Below are 17,540 nucleotides of genomic sequence, written 5' to 3'. Positions count from 1 at the left end.
CAACAGTGCCAGAGCAGGAAGCAGGAGAGAGTTAGGTCTTCATGTTCCCCATCTCTAAATCTAATTCCCAGCTCTGTAGCAGACTACCTAATGTGGCCTCTCCTGGATCTCTCTGCCTCCATTCCCAGAGAAGTAAGCAGAGCCTGGTGGAACACCCTGCTTCCCCCTCTCCTGTGGACTCCCTCGCCACCACCCCATCCCATGCCCACTTCTAAGTGTCAGCTGTCAGGATCTAGAAACACATTTTACCCAGAAACCCCCAGTGACCACCCGTGGCAGGAACCCAGAAACACTCCCTATCAGGTAACACAGACACATACCCCACTAAGAACCAGCGACGGCAACAGAAACCAAAGACAAAACACCCACCCGACAAAGACAAGACCAAATGTCAGTACCAAGAATTACAATCTTCCCAAACCCAGATGCCTACAGGACAGTGTAAAAACACACTAACAGCCAGGACAATACTAGAGCCCAGGAATCCTACTGCAGTATGCACCGAGAATTGGAACATGGCTGAAGCACAAGACATGGACCTCAAGATAGCCATTATGAATATGATAGAGATCCTTAAAGAGGAAATGAATACATTCTTCAAAAATAACAATGAAAGCACAAAGAGTGAAAGGACATGAGTAAGATGCTCAAGACCTGAAAGTGGAGAGAGAATTAATAAAGAAAACCCAAATGGAGGGAGATGTGAAAACGGAGAAATTAGGAACATCAGAGGCAAGCCTCATCCACAGAGTACAAGGGCTGGAAGAGAGAGTCCCAGACACTGAAGAGACAGTAGAAGAAATGGATTCCTTAGTCAAAGAAAATGTTAAATCTAAAAACACTCTTGGCATAAAACATCCAGGAAATCTGGGACACTAAGAAAAGACCAAACCCAAGAATAGTAAGTATAGAGGAAGGAGAAGAAACCTAGGTCGAAGGCACAGAAAATGTCTTCAACAAAATCATAGAAGAAAACTTCTCTAATCTAAAGGAGATGCCTACTAAGGTGCAAGAAGATATGGAACACCAAATAGATTCTACCAGATAGGAAGTCCCCTCAGCACATAATAACCAAAGCACCAAACAGGCAGAACAGAGAAATGATAAAAGTAAAGTTAAGCAATATGTCTATAATCTAGCCTTATAGAAGGTACTAGAAGGAAAACCTCAAACTAAAGAAGTTAACCACATTCAAGAAAACACAAAGAATCCAAGACCAGGGGACACACACACACACACACACACCACTGCCTCTGCCACTGCCACCACCATGACCACCATCATCATCAGCATCACCACCACCAAATAACAGGAATCAATAGACACTGCTCATGGATAACTTACAACATCGATGATCTCAACTTCCCAATAGAAAAGACACAGGCCACAGAATGGATGCAGAACCAGGATCCATCCTTCTGCTACATCCAGTAAACAGACCTTAACACCAAGTACAGACATTACCTTAGGATTGAAAAATGATATTCCAAGTAAATGGAGATAAGAAGCAAGGTGGTATAGCCATTTTAATATATGAAAAAAATGGCCTGGCCCGCAGCAGCTCTCTGCTCCCAAACCCCGTGGGAGAGAGACCTCACCGCCTGATCAGGTGGGCACTCCTGAGGCTGCAGAGCGGAGGAGACCACCAACACTGCCCACCCCTGCCCACATCCCTGGCCCAAGAGGCAACTGTATAAGGCCTCTGGGTTCCCGTAGGGGAGGGCCCAGGAGCGGCAGGACCCCTGCGCCTGAGACACCGCCGGAACCTGAAGGAAACAGACCGGATAAACAGTTCTCTGCACCCAAATCCCGTGGGAGGGAGAGCTAAACCTTCAGAGAGGCAGACACGCCTGGGAAACCAGAAGAGACTGCACTCTGTGCACATCCAGACGCCAGAGGAAAACACCAAACGTCATCTGGAACCCTGGTGCACGGAGGCTCCCGGAAAGAGCGGCGCAGATCTTCCCGGTTGCTGCCGCCGCGGAGAGGACTTAGGCAGTACCCCACGAGCAAACTTGAGCCTTGGAACCACAGGTAGGACCAACTTTTCCCCTGCAAGAAACCTGCCTGGTGAACTCAAGACACAGGCCCACAGGAACAGCTGAAGACCTGTAGAGAGGAAAAACTACACGCCCGAAAGCAGAACACTCTGTCCCCATAACTGGCTGAAAGAAAACAGGAAAACAGGTCTACAGCACTCCTGACACACAGGCTTATAGGACAGTCTAGCCACGGTCAGAAATAGCAGAACAAAGTAACACTAGAGATAATCTGATGGCGAGAGGCAAGCGCAGGAACCCAAGCAACAGAAACCAAGACTACATGGCATCATCGGAGCCCAATTCTCCCACCAAAGCAAACACGGAATATCCAAACACACCAGAAAAGCAAGATCTAGTTTCAAAATCATATTTGATCATGATGCTGGAGGACTTCAAGAAAGACATAAAGAACTCCCTTAGAGAACAAGTAGAAGCCTACAGAGAGGAATCGCAAAAATCCCTGAAAGAATTCCAGGAAAACACAATCAAACAGTTGAAGGAATTAAAAATGGAAATAGAAGCAATCAAGAAAGAACACATGGAAACAACCCTGGACATAGAAAATCAAAAGAGAGGACAAGGAGCTGTAGATACAAGCTTCACCAACAGAATACAAGAGATGGAAGAGAGAATCTCAGGAGCAGAAGATTCCATAGAAATCATTGACTCAACTGTCAAAGATAATGTAAAGCGGAAAAAGCTACTGGTCCAAAACATACAGGAAATCCAGGACTCAGTGAGAAGATCAAACCTAAGGATAATAGGTATAGAAGAGAGTGAAGACTCCCAGCTCAAAGGACCAGTAAATATCTTCAACAAAATCATAGAAGAAAACTTCCCTAACCTAAAAAAAGAGATACCCATAGGCATACAAGATGCCTACAGAACTCCAAATAGATTGGACCAGAAAAGAAACACCTCCCGTCACATACTTGTCAAAACACCAAACGCACAAAATAAAGAAAGAATATTAAAAGCAGTAAGGGAAAAAGGTCAAGTAACATATAAAGGCAGACCTATCAGAATCACACCAGACTTTTCGCCAGAAACTATGAAGGCCAGAAGATCCTGGACAGATGTCATACAGACCCTAAGAGAACACAAATGCCAGCCCAGGTTACTGTATCCTGCAAAACTCTCAATTAACATAGATGGAGAAACCAAGATATTCCATGACAAAACCAAATTTACACAATATCTTTCTACAAATCCAGCACTACAAAGGATAATAAAGGGTAAAGCCCAACATAAGGAGGCAAGCTATACCCTAGAAGAAGCAAGAAACTAATCGTCTTGGCAACAAAACAAAGAGAATGAAAGCACACAAACATAACCTCACATCCAAATATGAATATAACAGGAAGCAATAATCACTATTCCTTAATATCTCTCAACATCAATGGCCTCAACTCCCCAATAAAAAGACATAGATTAACAAACTGGATACGCAATGAGGACCCTGCATTCTGCTGCCTACAGGAAACACACCTCAGAGACAAAGACAGACACTACCTCAGAGTGAAAGGCTGGAAAACAACTTTCCAAGCAAATGGTCAGAAGAAGCAAGCTGGAGTAGCCATTCTAATATCAAATAAAATCAATTTTCAATTAAAAGTCATCAAAAAAGATAAGGAAGGACACTTCATATCATCAAAGGAAAAATCCACCAAGATGAACTCTCAATCCTCATCTTCGATTGGTTTATATACAAGTGTGCAATTTCTAGGCTTGAAAGTAAAATGATGCTATCTGGTGCTGGATAGAGGAGCCTTATTTTTTATTATGGCAGCTTGCTATTTTTTTAACATGGTGATTTGGTTGAACACAATAAAGTACAGTAGTAACTGATCTCCCCCTCTTCCTGGATGAGTGAGGAGATGATTAAATGTTGATGTCAGCATCCTTGAGCATATTCAGATGAGCTTCTGCTTCTGTTGAAAAGGATGCTGTAGGGGTTGGGGATTTAGCTTAGCGGTAGAGCGCTTGCCTAGCGAGCGCAAGGCCCTGGGTTCGGTCCCCAGCTCCGAAAAAAAAAAAAAGAAAAGAAAAAGAAAAAAGAAAAAAGAAAAGGATGCTGTGTTTGATTGTGGTCCGAAGCTTTGAAGCACTACTTGGCATCTCCTTCCTTGGAGGTCTCACTGTTTAAACATAACAGATTTGATAGCTTGTTGGTAAGGTGAGGTCCAGCTTGTCTCCACTAGGTCATCTTCATGTGAATCCGGTGGTTATACGGTTTTGTTCTAGGGATATTTCATTTTTTTAATAACGGTTTTAGCTGACATTCATGGAGAGAATGAATCCTTAGAACTGTGCCACTAGTGAAAGGAAATCCTGTCTAGAGTATGTTTCTTTACAAAGCTGTGTCACACCATCCTTTGGGCCCTCTGCTGGAAAAGTAGAATCAAGTCTCAAATAATGCCTTTTAAATTGTATCCTCTAGTATTATAGATGTAGGACAGTACTGTATCATACCTCTGTGGATGTAAAATAGCTTGTACCTGCTTTATGATACGTAGTAGTGACCGTGCTTTATCAGAGCTATTCTTAATGATGTTGCTCAGAATGTTTTCTTTCCAGATGATGATTGAGAAGCTAATTTAAAAAAAAATGGTGCCAGGTACCACAAGAGTAACAGAACTGTGCTGTTTTCTCGGGTTTTGTTTTTTTACTTTTTTTTTTTTAATGGAGTGTGCTGGATGTCTCTACAGTTTTGTTCAGATGACTGCAGAACCTGGATAAGCTGTTGCTGCTGTTGATGCATAACACACTGCTATTATTGGTCTTTTTATATAAATATAAATATATATACAGATATATAATTTGAATTTTTTGAAACTTTACCTGTGCTGTCAACTTTGGAAAAAAGTATCCCCGTTTACTGTGTTGAGTTGGCACTGTACAGAAATTAACAGCCATATTGGTCTAGAAATGTTGAACTTAAGTTTTTTCCATTTGTACAGGGGTAACACACTGTATTAAATATGTAAGGTCTTATATACGTGGGTTTGATTACAAAAACTAATAAAGTATTCTCTAAATTTAAAAAAAATGACTTTAACCCAAAACTAATTAGAAGAGATAAGGGAAGGTCACTACATATACATTAAAGAATGCAAACCACCAAGAGGACAGTCCAATTGTTAACATCTATGCACCAAACACAAGGGCACTTAAGTTCATAAAAGAAATACCAGTACAGCTTAAATCACACATTGACTCTTTACACTGATAGCGGGAGACATAATTTCCAGCTCTTGCCAATAGACAAGTCTTCCAGATGAAAACAAGACAGAGAAATGCTGGAGTTAATGTTATAAACCAAATGGGCCTAACAGATATTGACAGAACATTTCGTCTGAATGCAAAAGAATATAACTTCCTCTCAGCACCTCATGCAACTTTCTCCAAAATTGACTGCATAATTGGACACATGCAAGTCTGAAGCAGATACAAGGAAACTGAAATAACATCTTGCATCCTATATGAGTACCACAAATTAAAGCTGGATATCAACAGCAAAACAAAACACTTACAAACTTACAGAAACTAAACAGCTCTCTACTGAACTAAAAATGGATCAAGAAAGAAACGAAGACAGCTACTGTGTACTCATAATAAATAATAAATAAGTAAATAAATCTTTTTAAAAAGTCTCTAAATCTCTAAAGAATAAATAAATAAAGCTCTTAAAAAAACCATCCTGCTTTTCTGAGCACTTGTCAAAAGAAAAGATGTAACAAACAAAATAATTAGATGTGTCAGTTACTCCTTAATCTAGACCAGTTAACCCCTAAAATAAACCATTAAAAAAAATTGGAGATATCAACAGCAGGCTGGAAAACTCTAGAACAAAAGAAGAAATCACACCCCAAAGGGGTAGATGGTAAGAAATAATCAAATCCAGGGTGAAATCAATAAAAACAACAGACAAACAAAACAGCACAAAGAATCAATGGAACGAAGAGTTGGTTCTTTGAGCATATCAATGGGGTTTATAAACACTTATAAAAATTAACTAAAGGAAGAGAAAGGAGTACCAAAATTAACAAAATTACAGATGAAAGGGGGGCATAACAATAGAAATCAAGAAAATCCAGAGGTTTGTTAGCATGTACTTTAAAAACTGTACTCCGTCAAATTGGAAAAATCCAAAAGAAATGGACAATGTCCTTGATAGTACTACACACCAAAATTAAATCAAGATCCGACAAGCTATATAAACAGACCTAGAACCCTTACTAAAGAAGAAGCAGTCATTAAAAGTCTCCTAACTGAAACAAATCTCGGGGCCAGATGGTTTCAGCACGGAGTCCCATCAGACTTTCAAAGAAGAGTTAATGCCAACTCTCCTCAAATTATTCCACAAAATGGAAACAGAGAGAAGCATTGCCCAATTTGTTTTATGAGACCACAGTTACTCTGATACCCAAACCACATAAAGACTCAATAAAGGACGAGAATTACAGACCAATTTCCTTTATGAACATAGAGACAAAGAGAATTACCGACCAATTTCCTTTATGAACACAAAGGCAAAAATTCTTAATAAAATACCCTCGAACTGATTCCAGGAACACATCAGAAGGATTATCCACCAATCAAGCAGGCTTCATCTCAGAGATGCAGGGATGGGTTAACATATGTAAATCAATACATTTAATCCACGATATAAGCAAATTGAGAGACAAAAACCTCATGGTCATCTCATTAGATGCCAAATAGACCTCTGACAAAATTAAATTTCCCTTAATGATAAAAGTTCTGGAGAGATTAAGAACACAAAGGACAAGCTTCAATATAATAAAGGCGGTTTACAGTAAACCCTGGGCTAACATCAACTTAACATCAAACCAATTCGCCTAAGATCAGGCACAAGACAAGGTTATCCTTTCTTTCCACACCTAGTACAGTACTGGAAGTATTAGAATATTAGCTAATAAGACTAATAATATTCGACCACTGAGGCAACCGAAGAAGATGAAAGGAATACAAATTGGAAGGGGAAAAATCAAAGTACCTTTATTTGAAGATGATAGGATAGTATACGTAAGTGTCCTAAAAATTCTACTGGGAAACTTGTACAGCTGACAAACACCTTTAGTGAAATAGCTGGATACAAAATTAACACAAAACACAGTAGCCCTCCTCTATGCAAATGACAAATGGACTGAGAAAGAAGTCAGGGAAACAATACCTTTCACAATAACCTCAAATAATAAAAAAAAAAAAAAAACAATCTTGGGGTAAGTCTATCCAAACAAATGAAAGACTGGTATGATTAAAAACAGAAGAGGTCAGAAGATGGAAAGGTTTTTTTCATGCTTATGGATTGATGATAGAATTAATATAGTAGAAATCGCCCTCCTACCCAAATCAGTCTACAGAGAAAATAATCCTGGACAATAAAAGAGGTATCACCATTCCCTACCTCAAATTGTAGTACAGAGCTATCGTGACAAGAATAGCATTGCTATGGCATAAAAGCAGACACATTGATGAATGGAATCTAATGGAAGGCCTGGCTATAAATCCACACACTCATAGACATAGTGTTTTGAGAAAGAATCCAGAAAGACTCACTGGAAAAAAGAGAGCATCTTCAATCAATGATGCCGGTCAAACTCGATGGCTGCCTGTGGAAGAATCAGAACAGACCCATATTTTTCACCCTGTGCAAAACTCAAGTTCAAGTGGATCAAAAACCTCAACATAAAAGACCAGATACACTGATAGAAGAGAAAGTCCGGAATAGCCTTGGATTCACTGGCATGGGAAGAGACTTCCTCAAGAGAACATTGTTGGCACAGGCATTAAGATTAGTAATAAATGGGACGTCACAAACATGAAAAACTGTAAAGCACAGGTCACCGCTATTTATACAAAGTGGCAGCCTATGGAGTAGGAAAAGACTTCACCAAGTCCACATCCAAAATATATAAAGAATGCAAAAAAAAAAATTAGACTTTAAGACAGCAAATAACCCAATCAAAACTGGGGTACAGTATTATCCAAAGAGGAAGCTCAAGTAGTTGAGAAACAAAGACATGTCCACCATCCTTAGTCATCAGAATGACTAAGATCAAGAAAACCAATGGCAGCTCATGCTGGCCAGGAGGATGTGGAGGAAAGGGAACACCACTGCTAGGGGAATGCAAATTTGCACAGCCACTATGGAAATCAGTGTGGCAGTTCCTCAGGAAGATGGGAATGGATCTACCTCAAGATTCAGCTATACCTTTTTGTATGTTGGGGCATCTTTTGGGTATATGCCCAAGAGAGGTATAGCTGGGCCCTCAGGAAGTGCAATGTCCAATTTTCTGAGGAACCACCAGACTGATTTCCAGAGTGGTTGTACCAGCTTGCAATCCCACCAGCAATGGAGGAGTGTTCCTCTTTCTCCACATCCTCGCCAGCATCTGCTGTCACCTGAGGTTTTAGCTTAGTCATTCTGACTGGTGTGAGGTGGAATCTCAGGGTTGTTTTGATTTGCATTTCCCTTCTGACTAAGGATGTTGAACATTTCCTTAGGTGCTTCTTGGCCATTCTATAATCTTCAGCTGAGAATTCTTTGTTTAGCTCTGTATCCCACTTTTTAAATAGGGTTATTTGATTCTCTGGAGTCTAACTTCTTGAGTTCTTTGTATATATTGGATAGTAGCCATCTATTGGATGTAGGATTGGTAAAGATCTTTTCCCAATCTGCTGGTTGTCATTTTGTCCTAATGACAAGGTATTTTGCCTTACAGAAGCTTTGAGATTTTAAACCACCATACAAAGAGTACACATGGACAGACCCATGGCTCCAGCTGCATATGTAGCAGAGCATGGCCTTGTCGGGCACCAATGGGAGGAGAAACCCTTGGTCCTGCCAAGGCTGCCCTCACCCCCCGCCAGTGTAGGGAAATGTCAGGGCGAGTAGGTGGAAAGGGGTGGGTGCATGGGTGGGGGAACAGCCTTGTAGAAGAAGGGGGAAGAGAATGGGGTAGGGAGCTTATGGATGGGAAACCAGGAAAGGGGGTGACATTTTGAAATGTAAATTAAAAAATCCAAAAAATAAAAAAAAAAGATTCACCTGTCACAGTTTGAGTTTCTATTACTGTGAAGAGACATGATGACCAGGAAACTCTTGCAAAAGAAAACATTTAGTTGGGAATGGCTTATAGTTCAGAGGTTTAGTTCATTATTGTCATGGCAGGAAACACAGGGGCCATCCGGGAAGACAAACGGTGCTGGAAAAGGAGCTGAGAGTTCTACATCTTGCAGGCAGCAGCACGAGGCTGACTTGATCTTCTGAGACCTCAACATCTGTCCCCCACAGTGACACACTTCCTCCAGCAAGGCCACACCTACTCCAAGGCCACACCTCCTAAGAGCGCACTCCCCGTGGAGCAAGCATTCAAACACACGAGTCTGTGGGTCCCTTCCTTTCAAGCCACCACACCTCTCTTGGGCACATATGGAAAGGATACTTCATCCTACCACAGAAACACTTGCTCAAAACATGTTCATAATGGCCAGAAAATAGAAACAACTAGAGGTCCCTCATCAGAAGAATGGATAAAGAAAACGTGGTACTGTACACAACGGAATAGTACCATTAAGAAAAATGAAATCATGAAATGCACAGGTAAATGGCCATAACTAGAAGAAAAAAAAGCATTCTGAGTGAGTTATCCCAGACTCAGAAAGACAAATGTAGTGTGTATTTGCGTATGTGAGGATATTAGCTGTTGAGACAATGGTAGCCGACTATAATCCATAGACCCACAGAAGTTAGGTCTAGAGTAAGGGAGTAGGGGAGGCAGATCGCCCCAGGAAAGGGAAATAGAGACGAGAGCATGGATAGTCAGGGTGGTCGGGGCGATAGACTGGTAAGATTAAGGCGATGTGGAAGGAGGAAGGGGGTGAGGGAAAGACGGCTAAAATCAAGGACCGCTTGACCGGGAGCATGGAAACCTAATACAGTAGAAGCTTCCTAAAATATGTACATACGTGAATGTGATCTAAATAAAATCACCAAATAATGGGGAGACAGAGTTGAGACTGGACCTCACTTGTCATCAGTATTGGGAATGGTTACATCTAATTGAGTTGTTCGCTAAAGGGGTCCTATGGGAATCCCCAACCAACCCAGGCTGTTGCAAGACTCTATTTCTCTCCGAAAACGAATGGCATGGCCCTGTTGTTGAAGAAATCATTGGACACGGGGAAGTCACGCAGATGCCCACACAGAGCCTTTTATCCCTATGTCTGGCATCTTTGGTATAGGAAGGCTTTGTGGGGAAGACCCACAAAGCCGCAGAGGGTTTTGAGGAACAGCAGTGGCCTGCCTGAATGATATCCTAGTGCAACCGTGGCTCGGCCTTGTGGGATTAGCCGCCCTACATCTGATTTGACCTAAGGCTCGTTCCACAGGATGGAACCCATACCCAACACTGTTTGGTGACCACGAGCCTGAGGGTAGACAGCCCACGGCCTAGGCAAAAAGCGAATGGACTCAGGGCCCCCATTCCTAACCCAGAAGCTACCTGAAATCGATGACCAGAGGAAAACTTAGCTTTCTCCAAGAGCGTCTCCCTGGGGAAACAAACTACTACTAGTGTAGGCTGTGTGCTCGCAGTAGATGGACAACAGAAAATGAACTCAGCATCAGGAAAATAGGTTTCTTATTCTCCTAACATCTTAACAAGTCTTAAAAATCATTATACATATTTATATTCTATTTCTATAATATAGAATAAAGTCTCTCTCTCTCTCTCTCTCTCTCTCTCTCTCTCTCTCTCTCTCCCTCCCTCCCTCCCCACCCCCTCTGTCCCCTCTCTCCATCTGTCTCTCTTTTACCCTACAGGTCCACTGTATATTTATTATGGCTACCAGTTTTGTGTTTTTATAGGATTCCTGAGTTTGCCAATAAATAGTCCGTGCATCTATGTCTGTTTCCTGTGCCGTGTGTGTGTGTGTGTGTGTGTGTGTGTGTGTGTGTGTTTTTCCTTCTGTTTGTTTATACTGACCTATTACGATGTGTTAGTTTTTGTTTTACCTAATTTTATTATCCCTTAGAAGCCTGTTTGTTTTCTAATGGAAGAAGAAAGGGGGTGGATCTCCATTGGGGAAGAGAGAGGAGGTGGGAGGAGCTGGGAGCTGCTGCAGGAGGGATAACCATGACCAGGATATATTATATCAGAAAAAAAAAATCTAGTCTCAGTAAAAGGAAACAAGAGAGAGGCACAGAAATTGTCAAATGCCCACGACTGCGAACTCTGGACAAAGGTTTTTTAGTTCACTGTGCTATTCTCCCTCTCTTCTGCAGCTGAGATTATTTGCAATTAAGAAGGCAAGGCCTCATAAGGAAACTCTTCTCTCATATTTCCCTCGCCATTGTAAGTGACGGAAGCTCCAGCCGTGAGCTGAGAGCAGGCAAGTTAAAGGGTCCTGGGTCTTTCAAAATCTCCCTGAATTATAGGAGCTCTGCCTCAGACATACAAAGCTCGCCACATGAAAAAGACAATCTCACATTTATTACCAAAGTATGTTCTAAAGGGAAAACATAAAAACAAAGGAACAAAATCAATATAAGGAGCACCAAACAAGAACATACCAGTAATAGGTCACTTACGCTGTGGCTTGCTTGTTACGTGGCTTCTTATGTTGCATTTTAATTTGGAAATAATATTCACAATGATTTCCACTATAAAAGTTTTTACATGGCTCTCTGCTCCTCCCTGTCCCAGAGACAGCTGCATCTTCTCGTCCAGTGACAACCTTGTCTAGTAGACACGATGGTGAAGGTCGGTGAACAGATTTGGCCATATTGGGCTCCTGATTACCAGGGCTGCCTTTTCTGCATTTGGCAAAGTGGAGATTGTTGTTATCAGTGATCCCTTCATTGACCTCAACTACATGGTCTACATGCTCCAGTATGTCTCTTACCCACGGCAAGTTCAACAGCACAGTCAAGGCTGAGATGGGAAGCTGGTCATCAACGGGAAGGCCATCACCATCTTCCAAGAGCGAGATCCCGCTAACATCAACTGGGGTGACGCTGGTGCTGAGTATGTCCTGGAGTCTACTGGCGTCTTCACCACCATGGAGAAGGCTGGGGCCCACTTGAAGGGTGGGGCCAAAAGGGTCATCATCTCTGTCCCTTCAGCCAATGTCCCCATGTTTGTGATGGGTGTGAACCACGAGAAATATGACAACTCACTCAAGATTGTCAGCAATGCATCCTGCACCACCAACTACTTAGCCCCCCTGGCCAAGGTCATCCTCGGACAACTTCGGGATCATGGAAGGGCTGATGGCCATGGTCCATGTCATCACTGCCACTCAGAAGACTGTGGATGGCCCCTCTGGAAAGCTGTGGCATGATGGCCGTGGGGCTGCCCAGAACATCATCCCTGCATCCACTGGTGCTGCCAAGGCTGTGGGCAAGGTCATCCCGGAGCTGAACGGGAAACTCACTGGCATGGCCTTCCGTGTTCCTACCCCCAATGTATCCGTTGTTGATCTGATGACAAGTATGATGACATCAAGAAGGTGGTGAAGCTGGCGTCCGAGGGCCCACTAAAGGGCATCCTGGGCTACACGGAGAACCAGGTTGTCTCCTGAGATTTCGACAGTAATCCCCATTCCTCCACCTTTGGTGCTGGGGCTGGCATTGCTCTCCATGACAACTCCGTAAAGCTCATTTCCAGGTATGACAATGTGGCTACAGCAACAGGGTAGAGGATCATGTCTTACATCACCTCTAAGGAGTAAGAAGCCCTGGGCCACCGGCCCCAGAAAGGACACTGGGAGCAAGAGAGAGGCCCTCAGTTACTGAGGAGTCCCTGTCCCAACTCAGCCCCCAACACTGAGCATCTCCCTCACAGTTTCCATCCCAGATCCCTATAAAAGCAGGAGGGGCCTGGGGAGCCCTCCCTACTCTCTTGAATACCATCAGTAACGTTCACTGCACCCCCAAAACGTTTTTAATACCATAGGAGATTTGTTTTTGTTTCTTTGAGACAGGGTTTCTCTATGTAGCTCTGGCTGTTCTGGAACCAGCTCTGTAGACCAGGCTGACCTTGAACTCGGAGACCCACCTGCCTCTGCTTCCTGAGCAGCTGGGTGGTGGCTGATTTACTAATCGTCACCATGTGGCAAATGTTTTTAAAAAGTGAATTTTTTGTTTTTTGGTTTTCTTGGCGCTGGAATGACAAGTGTCATTCCACTCTGGTCACATTATTCTGGCTTTCGAAGGGGCCAAATGTGGTGATAGGGACAAAGAAGTCCCGTGCTGTGTGTCCTGGCACGGGCATCAACTTTAGCCTGAATTCAGTTATCCTTCAACAAGATCAGAATAAGGGAACTGTTCAAGGCAATTTTAGAAGATGAACTGGGAAACAAAGCCAGTGTGCCAATACTAGCCAATTCTAGAACTTTCTGACCATTGGGATATAAATTATAGAATTAGATCAGGGCCAGGTGATATGTTGGCAGATGCAACATATGAAGCGTTTCCTCGGAAGACAATTCAGACATCTCTATTAGACATGGGCACAGACTTGCATGGAGGGTCTACTCGAGAAGGGGCCAGTATGTTCACGTGGGTTTCTTGGTGGTTTCCCTGAATGTTTTAGAAATGATATGGAAGTATATTGACCATGGCATGATGGGCATTAAAGAAGAGTTCGTATTTTTGAAGACAGAAAAAGAATAGATAATATTCACGGTATATGCAGAGTTTGTTGATGATACTGGGAGGAAATGGGGCCTCATTCATTCGATAACGTGCTTATCTTCAAAGCCCTATTCTGTTCGCTTAACTGAAAAGGCCAAGGTTGCAATTAAATTAAAAGCCTAATTACAGTCTAATTAAAGCACTGGGAGCTGGTGGGATAGCTCAGTGGTTAAATGGTGCTTGATGCTCTTCTAGAGGACGGGGGTGGGGATGGGGGTGGGTTCATCAATCATCAGTAACAAGGTGTCAACTCATTACCTCATAGTTAACAACTCCGTAAGCCCACGCTCATAGCTCCAATTCCATGACCTCAAATGCTTACTAGCCACGATGGAGTAACAGAAACAAAATCTATCTTTTCTTTAAAAAGCTAAACATTCCTCAAACATTGAGTTTTGGATATTGCAAACCAGGCAGTACAGGAGTTCCCCCCACAAAAAGCAATGAATGTTAGTTTCTAGGACAGTGTACAGGGAAGAACAACTTAGGACACCTTGGCAGTCTCCCTGAACTGGGCAGACAGAGTTTAGATTATAAAGACACCAAAGTAGTACAAGTTGGGGCCCAGAATGCTAGAGAGAGGAGCTGGAACGAGATACCAACAGAGGGTCTCCCTGGGGCTTTAGCTAAACTGTAGTAGCCATGTGGTTGTGAGCAAACTATCAAGGCTAGAAAGGAAGCACGAAAGGAGAAAGTTGGAGGCACACAGGGCTGGGTGCTGAATGTTCCCACAGGCCAGAGTAGAAAGCCTTCCTTCCATATGAACTGAGCAGAGCCCTCAGGAGAAGGAACTAGTCTTGTCAAATAATCCCTAGCCTCAAAGACAGTTTGCAGCTACAAAATTTGGGAGGAAGATTCAAAACCAAATAGTTAGGGCCGAGTAAATCACTAGCCAGTCCAGTACAGAGAGCAAACAAATTAAAATCCTGGGAACATATATAACACTCCTAAACCTGAGGGTGTGTCTGTGGACAAATTTTCTTCATTGCTAATTAATATGAGAGGGCCCAGACTACTGTGGGGAGATGCTAGCCCGGGCCTATGTAAGGCATCTAAGCAAGCCATGTTCTGTGGCTCTGCATCCATTCCTGTCTCCGGGTTCCTGCTTTTGTTACTGTCATGGCTTCTCTCACTGACAGCCCTTTACTTGGAAGTGTAAGCGGAATTAGACCTTCTCCTCCCCCAAATTGTTTTGGTCAGTGTTGTGTCCCAGCAAGAAAGGTGTATATTCGGCAACTCAGGTGAGCACTCGGGAATGGTCCAGCTGAATCATATTACCCGATTGCCACAATGGCTGCACCGGCTTCATCTGCTTCGGCCAACAGTGTAGGGCTCATCTTCCACGACATTGGTGCTGTCTTATTTTCAGTAGCATCTGTTCCCCACGGGCTCATGTATTTGAACACGTGACACTTGGTTGGTGGCTGTTTTGGGGGCTTACGCTGGGAGGGGTTCATCACGGGGGATGGCTGTGAGTATTTCCAACCTCGTCCCACTCCTAGTTCGGTTCCTCTGCACCCGTGTGCAGGCGAGATCTCAGCTTCCTGCAGCAGCTTCTAGGAACCGTCCACCGAGATCAATGTGTGATTTAGAAATCACTGTGGGCCATGGCTTTACAGCAACAGAAAATTAGCTGATATACTTGCTGGCAGGGATTCTGGTGTGCGTGTGCGTGTGCGTGTATGTGTGTGTGTAAGGATGTGGTAAGGAGGATAACAAATTCAAGGGCCACATTGACTAGGCACAAATTACTGAATCCAACAGCACAAAGGAGAACGGGCTTAGGAAGTAGTAGTTGCAACTGAGAATTTTACTTTGGGGCACTTTGGACACCCAGGTGACGTTACCTAGGGTGAACAGAGATGTAGCAAGTCTGGAGTGCACGGGCGCACGTGTGCATGTGTGTGTGCGTGCGTGTCTTGGACTAGAGATGGAGATTTGGATGAATCAGCTTAGTTGGTAAAACCGTGGACCTGGGTAATGAAAGACACGTATCGAGAGTGTTTCAACTTATGGTGGTTACTATTTTTAATTGATCTTCTCGTGTTCTGATATCCTGTCAGCGGAAGCCTATTCACATTGGCTTTCCTTCCTGAACCTCCCCTGAGTTGTTTCTAATATTAGTAGCTCCCTTGCCTTCCCTCCCATATGATCTCGTATTCCAGGCATGCGTTCTTTTTCTCTCCCATCCCCTTCTACCCGCTCTCTCCCTCTCCCCCTCCCTAGGCTTGAAGCTACCCATTTTCGTTTGGAAGCCTCTTGGGAAAGGTGCCGGGGACACTCCCAGTTGATTTTACCGTATTGATCTGTGTATCCTATAATCTTGTTAAACTTGCCTGCGTTGTTCCTTGTTGTCTACTCTCATCTCCAAGACTTCAAAGAGGATACCAAGCCACACTCTTAAAAGACCATACAAGATTAGTGAGACAAGCTCTGCTTCCTGTTCTCTCAGATGAACCTAAGGACCAAACTGACGGTCACCATCTGCTTTGTCTGCCGTCTGTTTTAGAAGAGAGTATACGGACTCCAGGGGATTTGGAAGGAACTCAAGTCATTATATAGGAACCCATACTGCTGAAGCTACTATATATTTGTCAAAACCCATAGAACTATCCAGAACAGTGGACCTCAATAGACTCTGTAGACTAGTTAAAAATAATACATTAATATTTATTAATTTAACAAATGTATGACTAAAGCAAGATCTTAAATATAGGGTAAGTGGGGATGTGAGGTGAGGTGAATTTATAGGTCTGTGTATACTAGCTACTTAAAATTCTGTAAATTTAAAATTGTACTAAAATTAGATAGATAGACAGACAGAGATAGAAGAAGGGAGATACTGGGAACTTCGTCCTGTGTCGGACGCTTGCCTAGCATCCTAATGCTGAGCCGAGCAATGGGCAGTGTCCCACGTTTTTCCTTTTCCGTCTACTGCATTCCTCATACATAGCTCTGAGCCCGTGTTTACCACAGTAACCATTACCTGGGCATTCTGCTCTGGTAACAGTTTCAGGACCGTCTTCAATACTTGGTAAGCTTGTCTTTCCACGGAAGCACTGGCCGGAAGTGTAGGGGCAGCTACTGTCCTTGGAGACCACGCTCCCCGTGGGTTATGGCGGCTGCCTAACCAAGGATCTCGATTCTATCTGGCGGACGGCTGTGGGAGGTGCCCTGCCAGCATCCCTGCTGCTCTCAGAGCCTCCAAGCCTAAACTGGCAGCCCGGATGGTACTTCTCACCGTTTTCCTCCCTCTGTTTCTTCCTGCTCTCTCAATTATGCTTCCTGGGATAATCTCACAAATGACCCACATAGACCCCAAGACCTTTTCTCAGGCTCCACTTTTGGTGGGCCTAAACTAAGAAGCCTATTAATCAAGTGCTTTTGATCTTTCCACCTAGGCATTGTGGACATTTTTCTAGGCTGTGTTTAAGTAATTTGTTATGAAGAGTCACTTGCAAGGTGATGAGAGTGCATTTGAACTTTGGCAATGTAATGTTTTGTCTAGGAGACCAAGGAGTTGATGACAGTGATGACTCCACACTCTGAACCACACTGTAGTCATCCCACTATTTTGATTTAGTAATAGGTATAATATATATGTATACACATATATATTCTATTAAATACAGTCAATGAATTCCATAAGTTTCCAACACTGACTGAAAATCTCACTACAGTGCTAATTCCTATCAGAAGTTTCTTCAATAAGCTCACAAAATAAATATGTACAATAATTTTCAAACTAATATTCACTAAATGGAAAACTTAGCCAC

At 43.1% G+C, this 17,540-nt stretch overlaps 1 protein-coding gene and 1 pseudogene across 1 annotated transcript in view; one reads left to right on the top strand and one right to left on the bottom strand.

The window, feature by feature from the left end:
* The window catches only part of LOC134479855 (uncharacterized), a 56,310-nt gene extending 48,635 nt beyond the window's left edge, over positions 1 to 7,675 (bottom strand). The window contains exon 1 of the mRNA XM_087559466.1: positions 7,623 to 7,675. Within this exon, the coding sequence (XP_087415592.1) occupies positions 7,623 to 7,639 (17 nt within the window). The 5' untranslated portion in view covers positions 7,640 to 7,675. The remainder of the gene's footprint in view (positions 1 to 7,622) is intronic.
* Positions 7,676 to 11,537: 3,862 nt separating this feature from the next.
* Positions 11,538 to 12,767, top strand: Gapdh-ps32 (Glyceraldehyde-3-phosphate dehydrogenase, pseudogene 32; annotated as a pseudogene).
* The last annotated feature ends 4,773 nt before the right edge of the window (positions 12,768 to 17,540 follow it).

This window comes from Rattus norvegicus, chromosome 7, assembly GCF_021556685.1.
Source record: "Rattus norvegicus strain SHRSP/BbbUtx chromosome 7, alternate assembly SHRSP_T2T, whole genome shotgun sequence".
Lineage (NCBI taxonomy): Eukaryota > Metazoa > Chordata > Mammalia > Rodentia > Muridae > Rattus > Rattus norvegicus.
The sequence above is the reverse complement of the archived record's forward strand: the minus strand, read 5'-3'. Positions and strand labels throughout refer to the sequence as shown.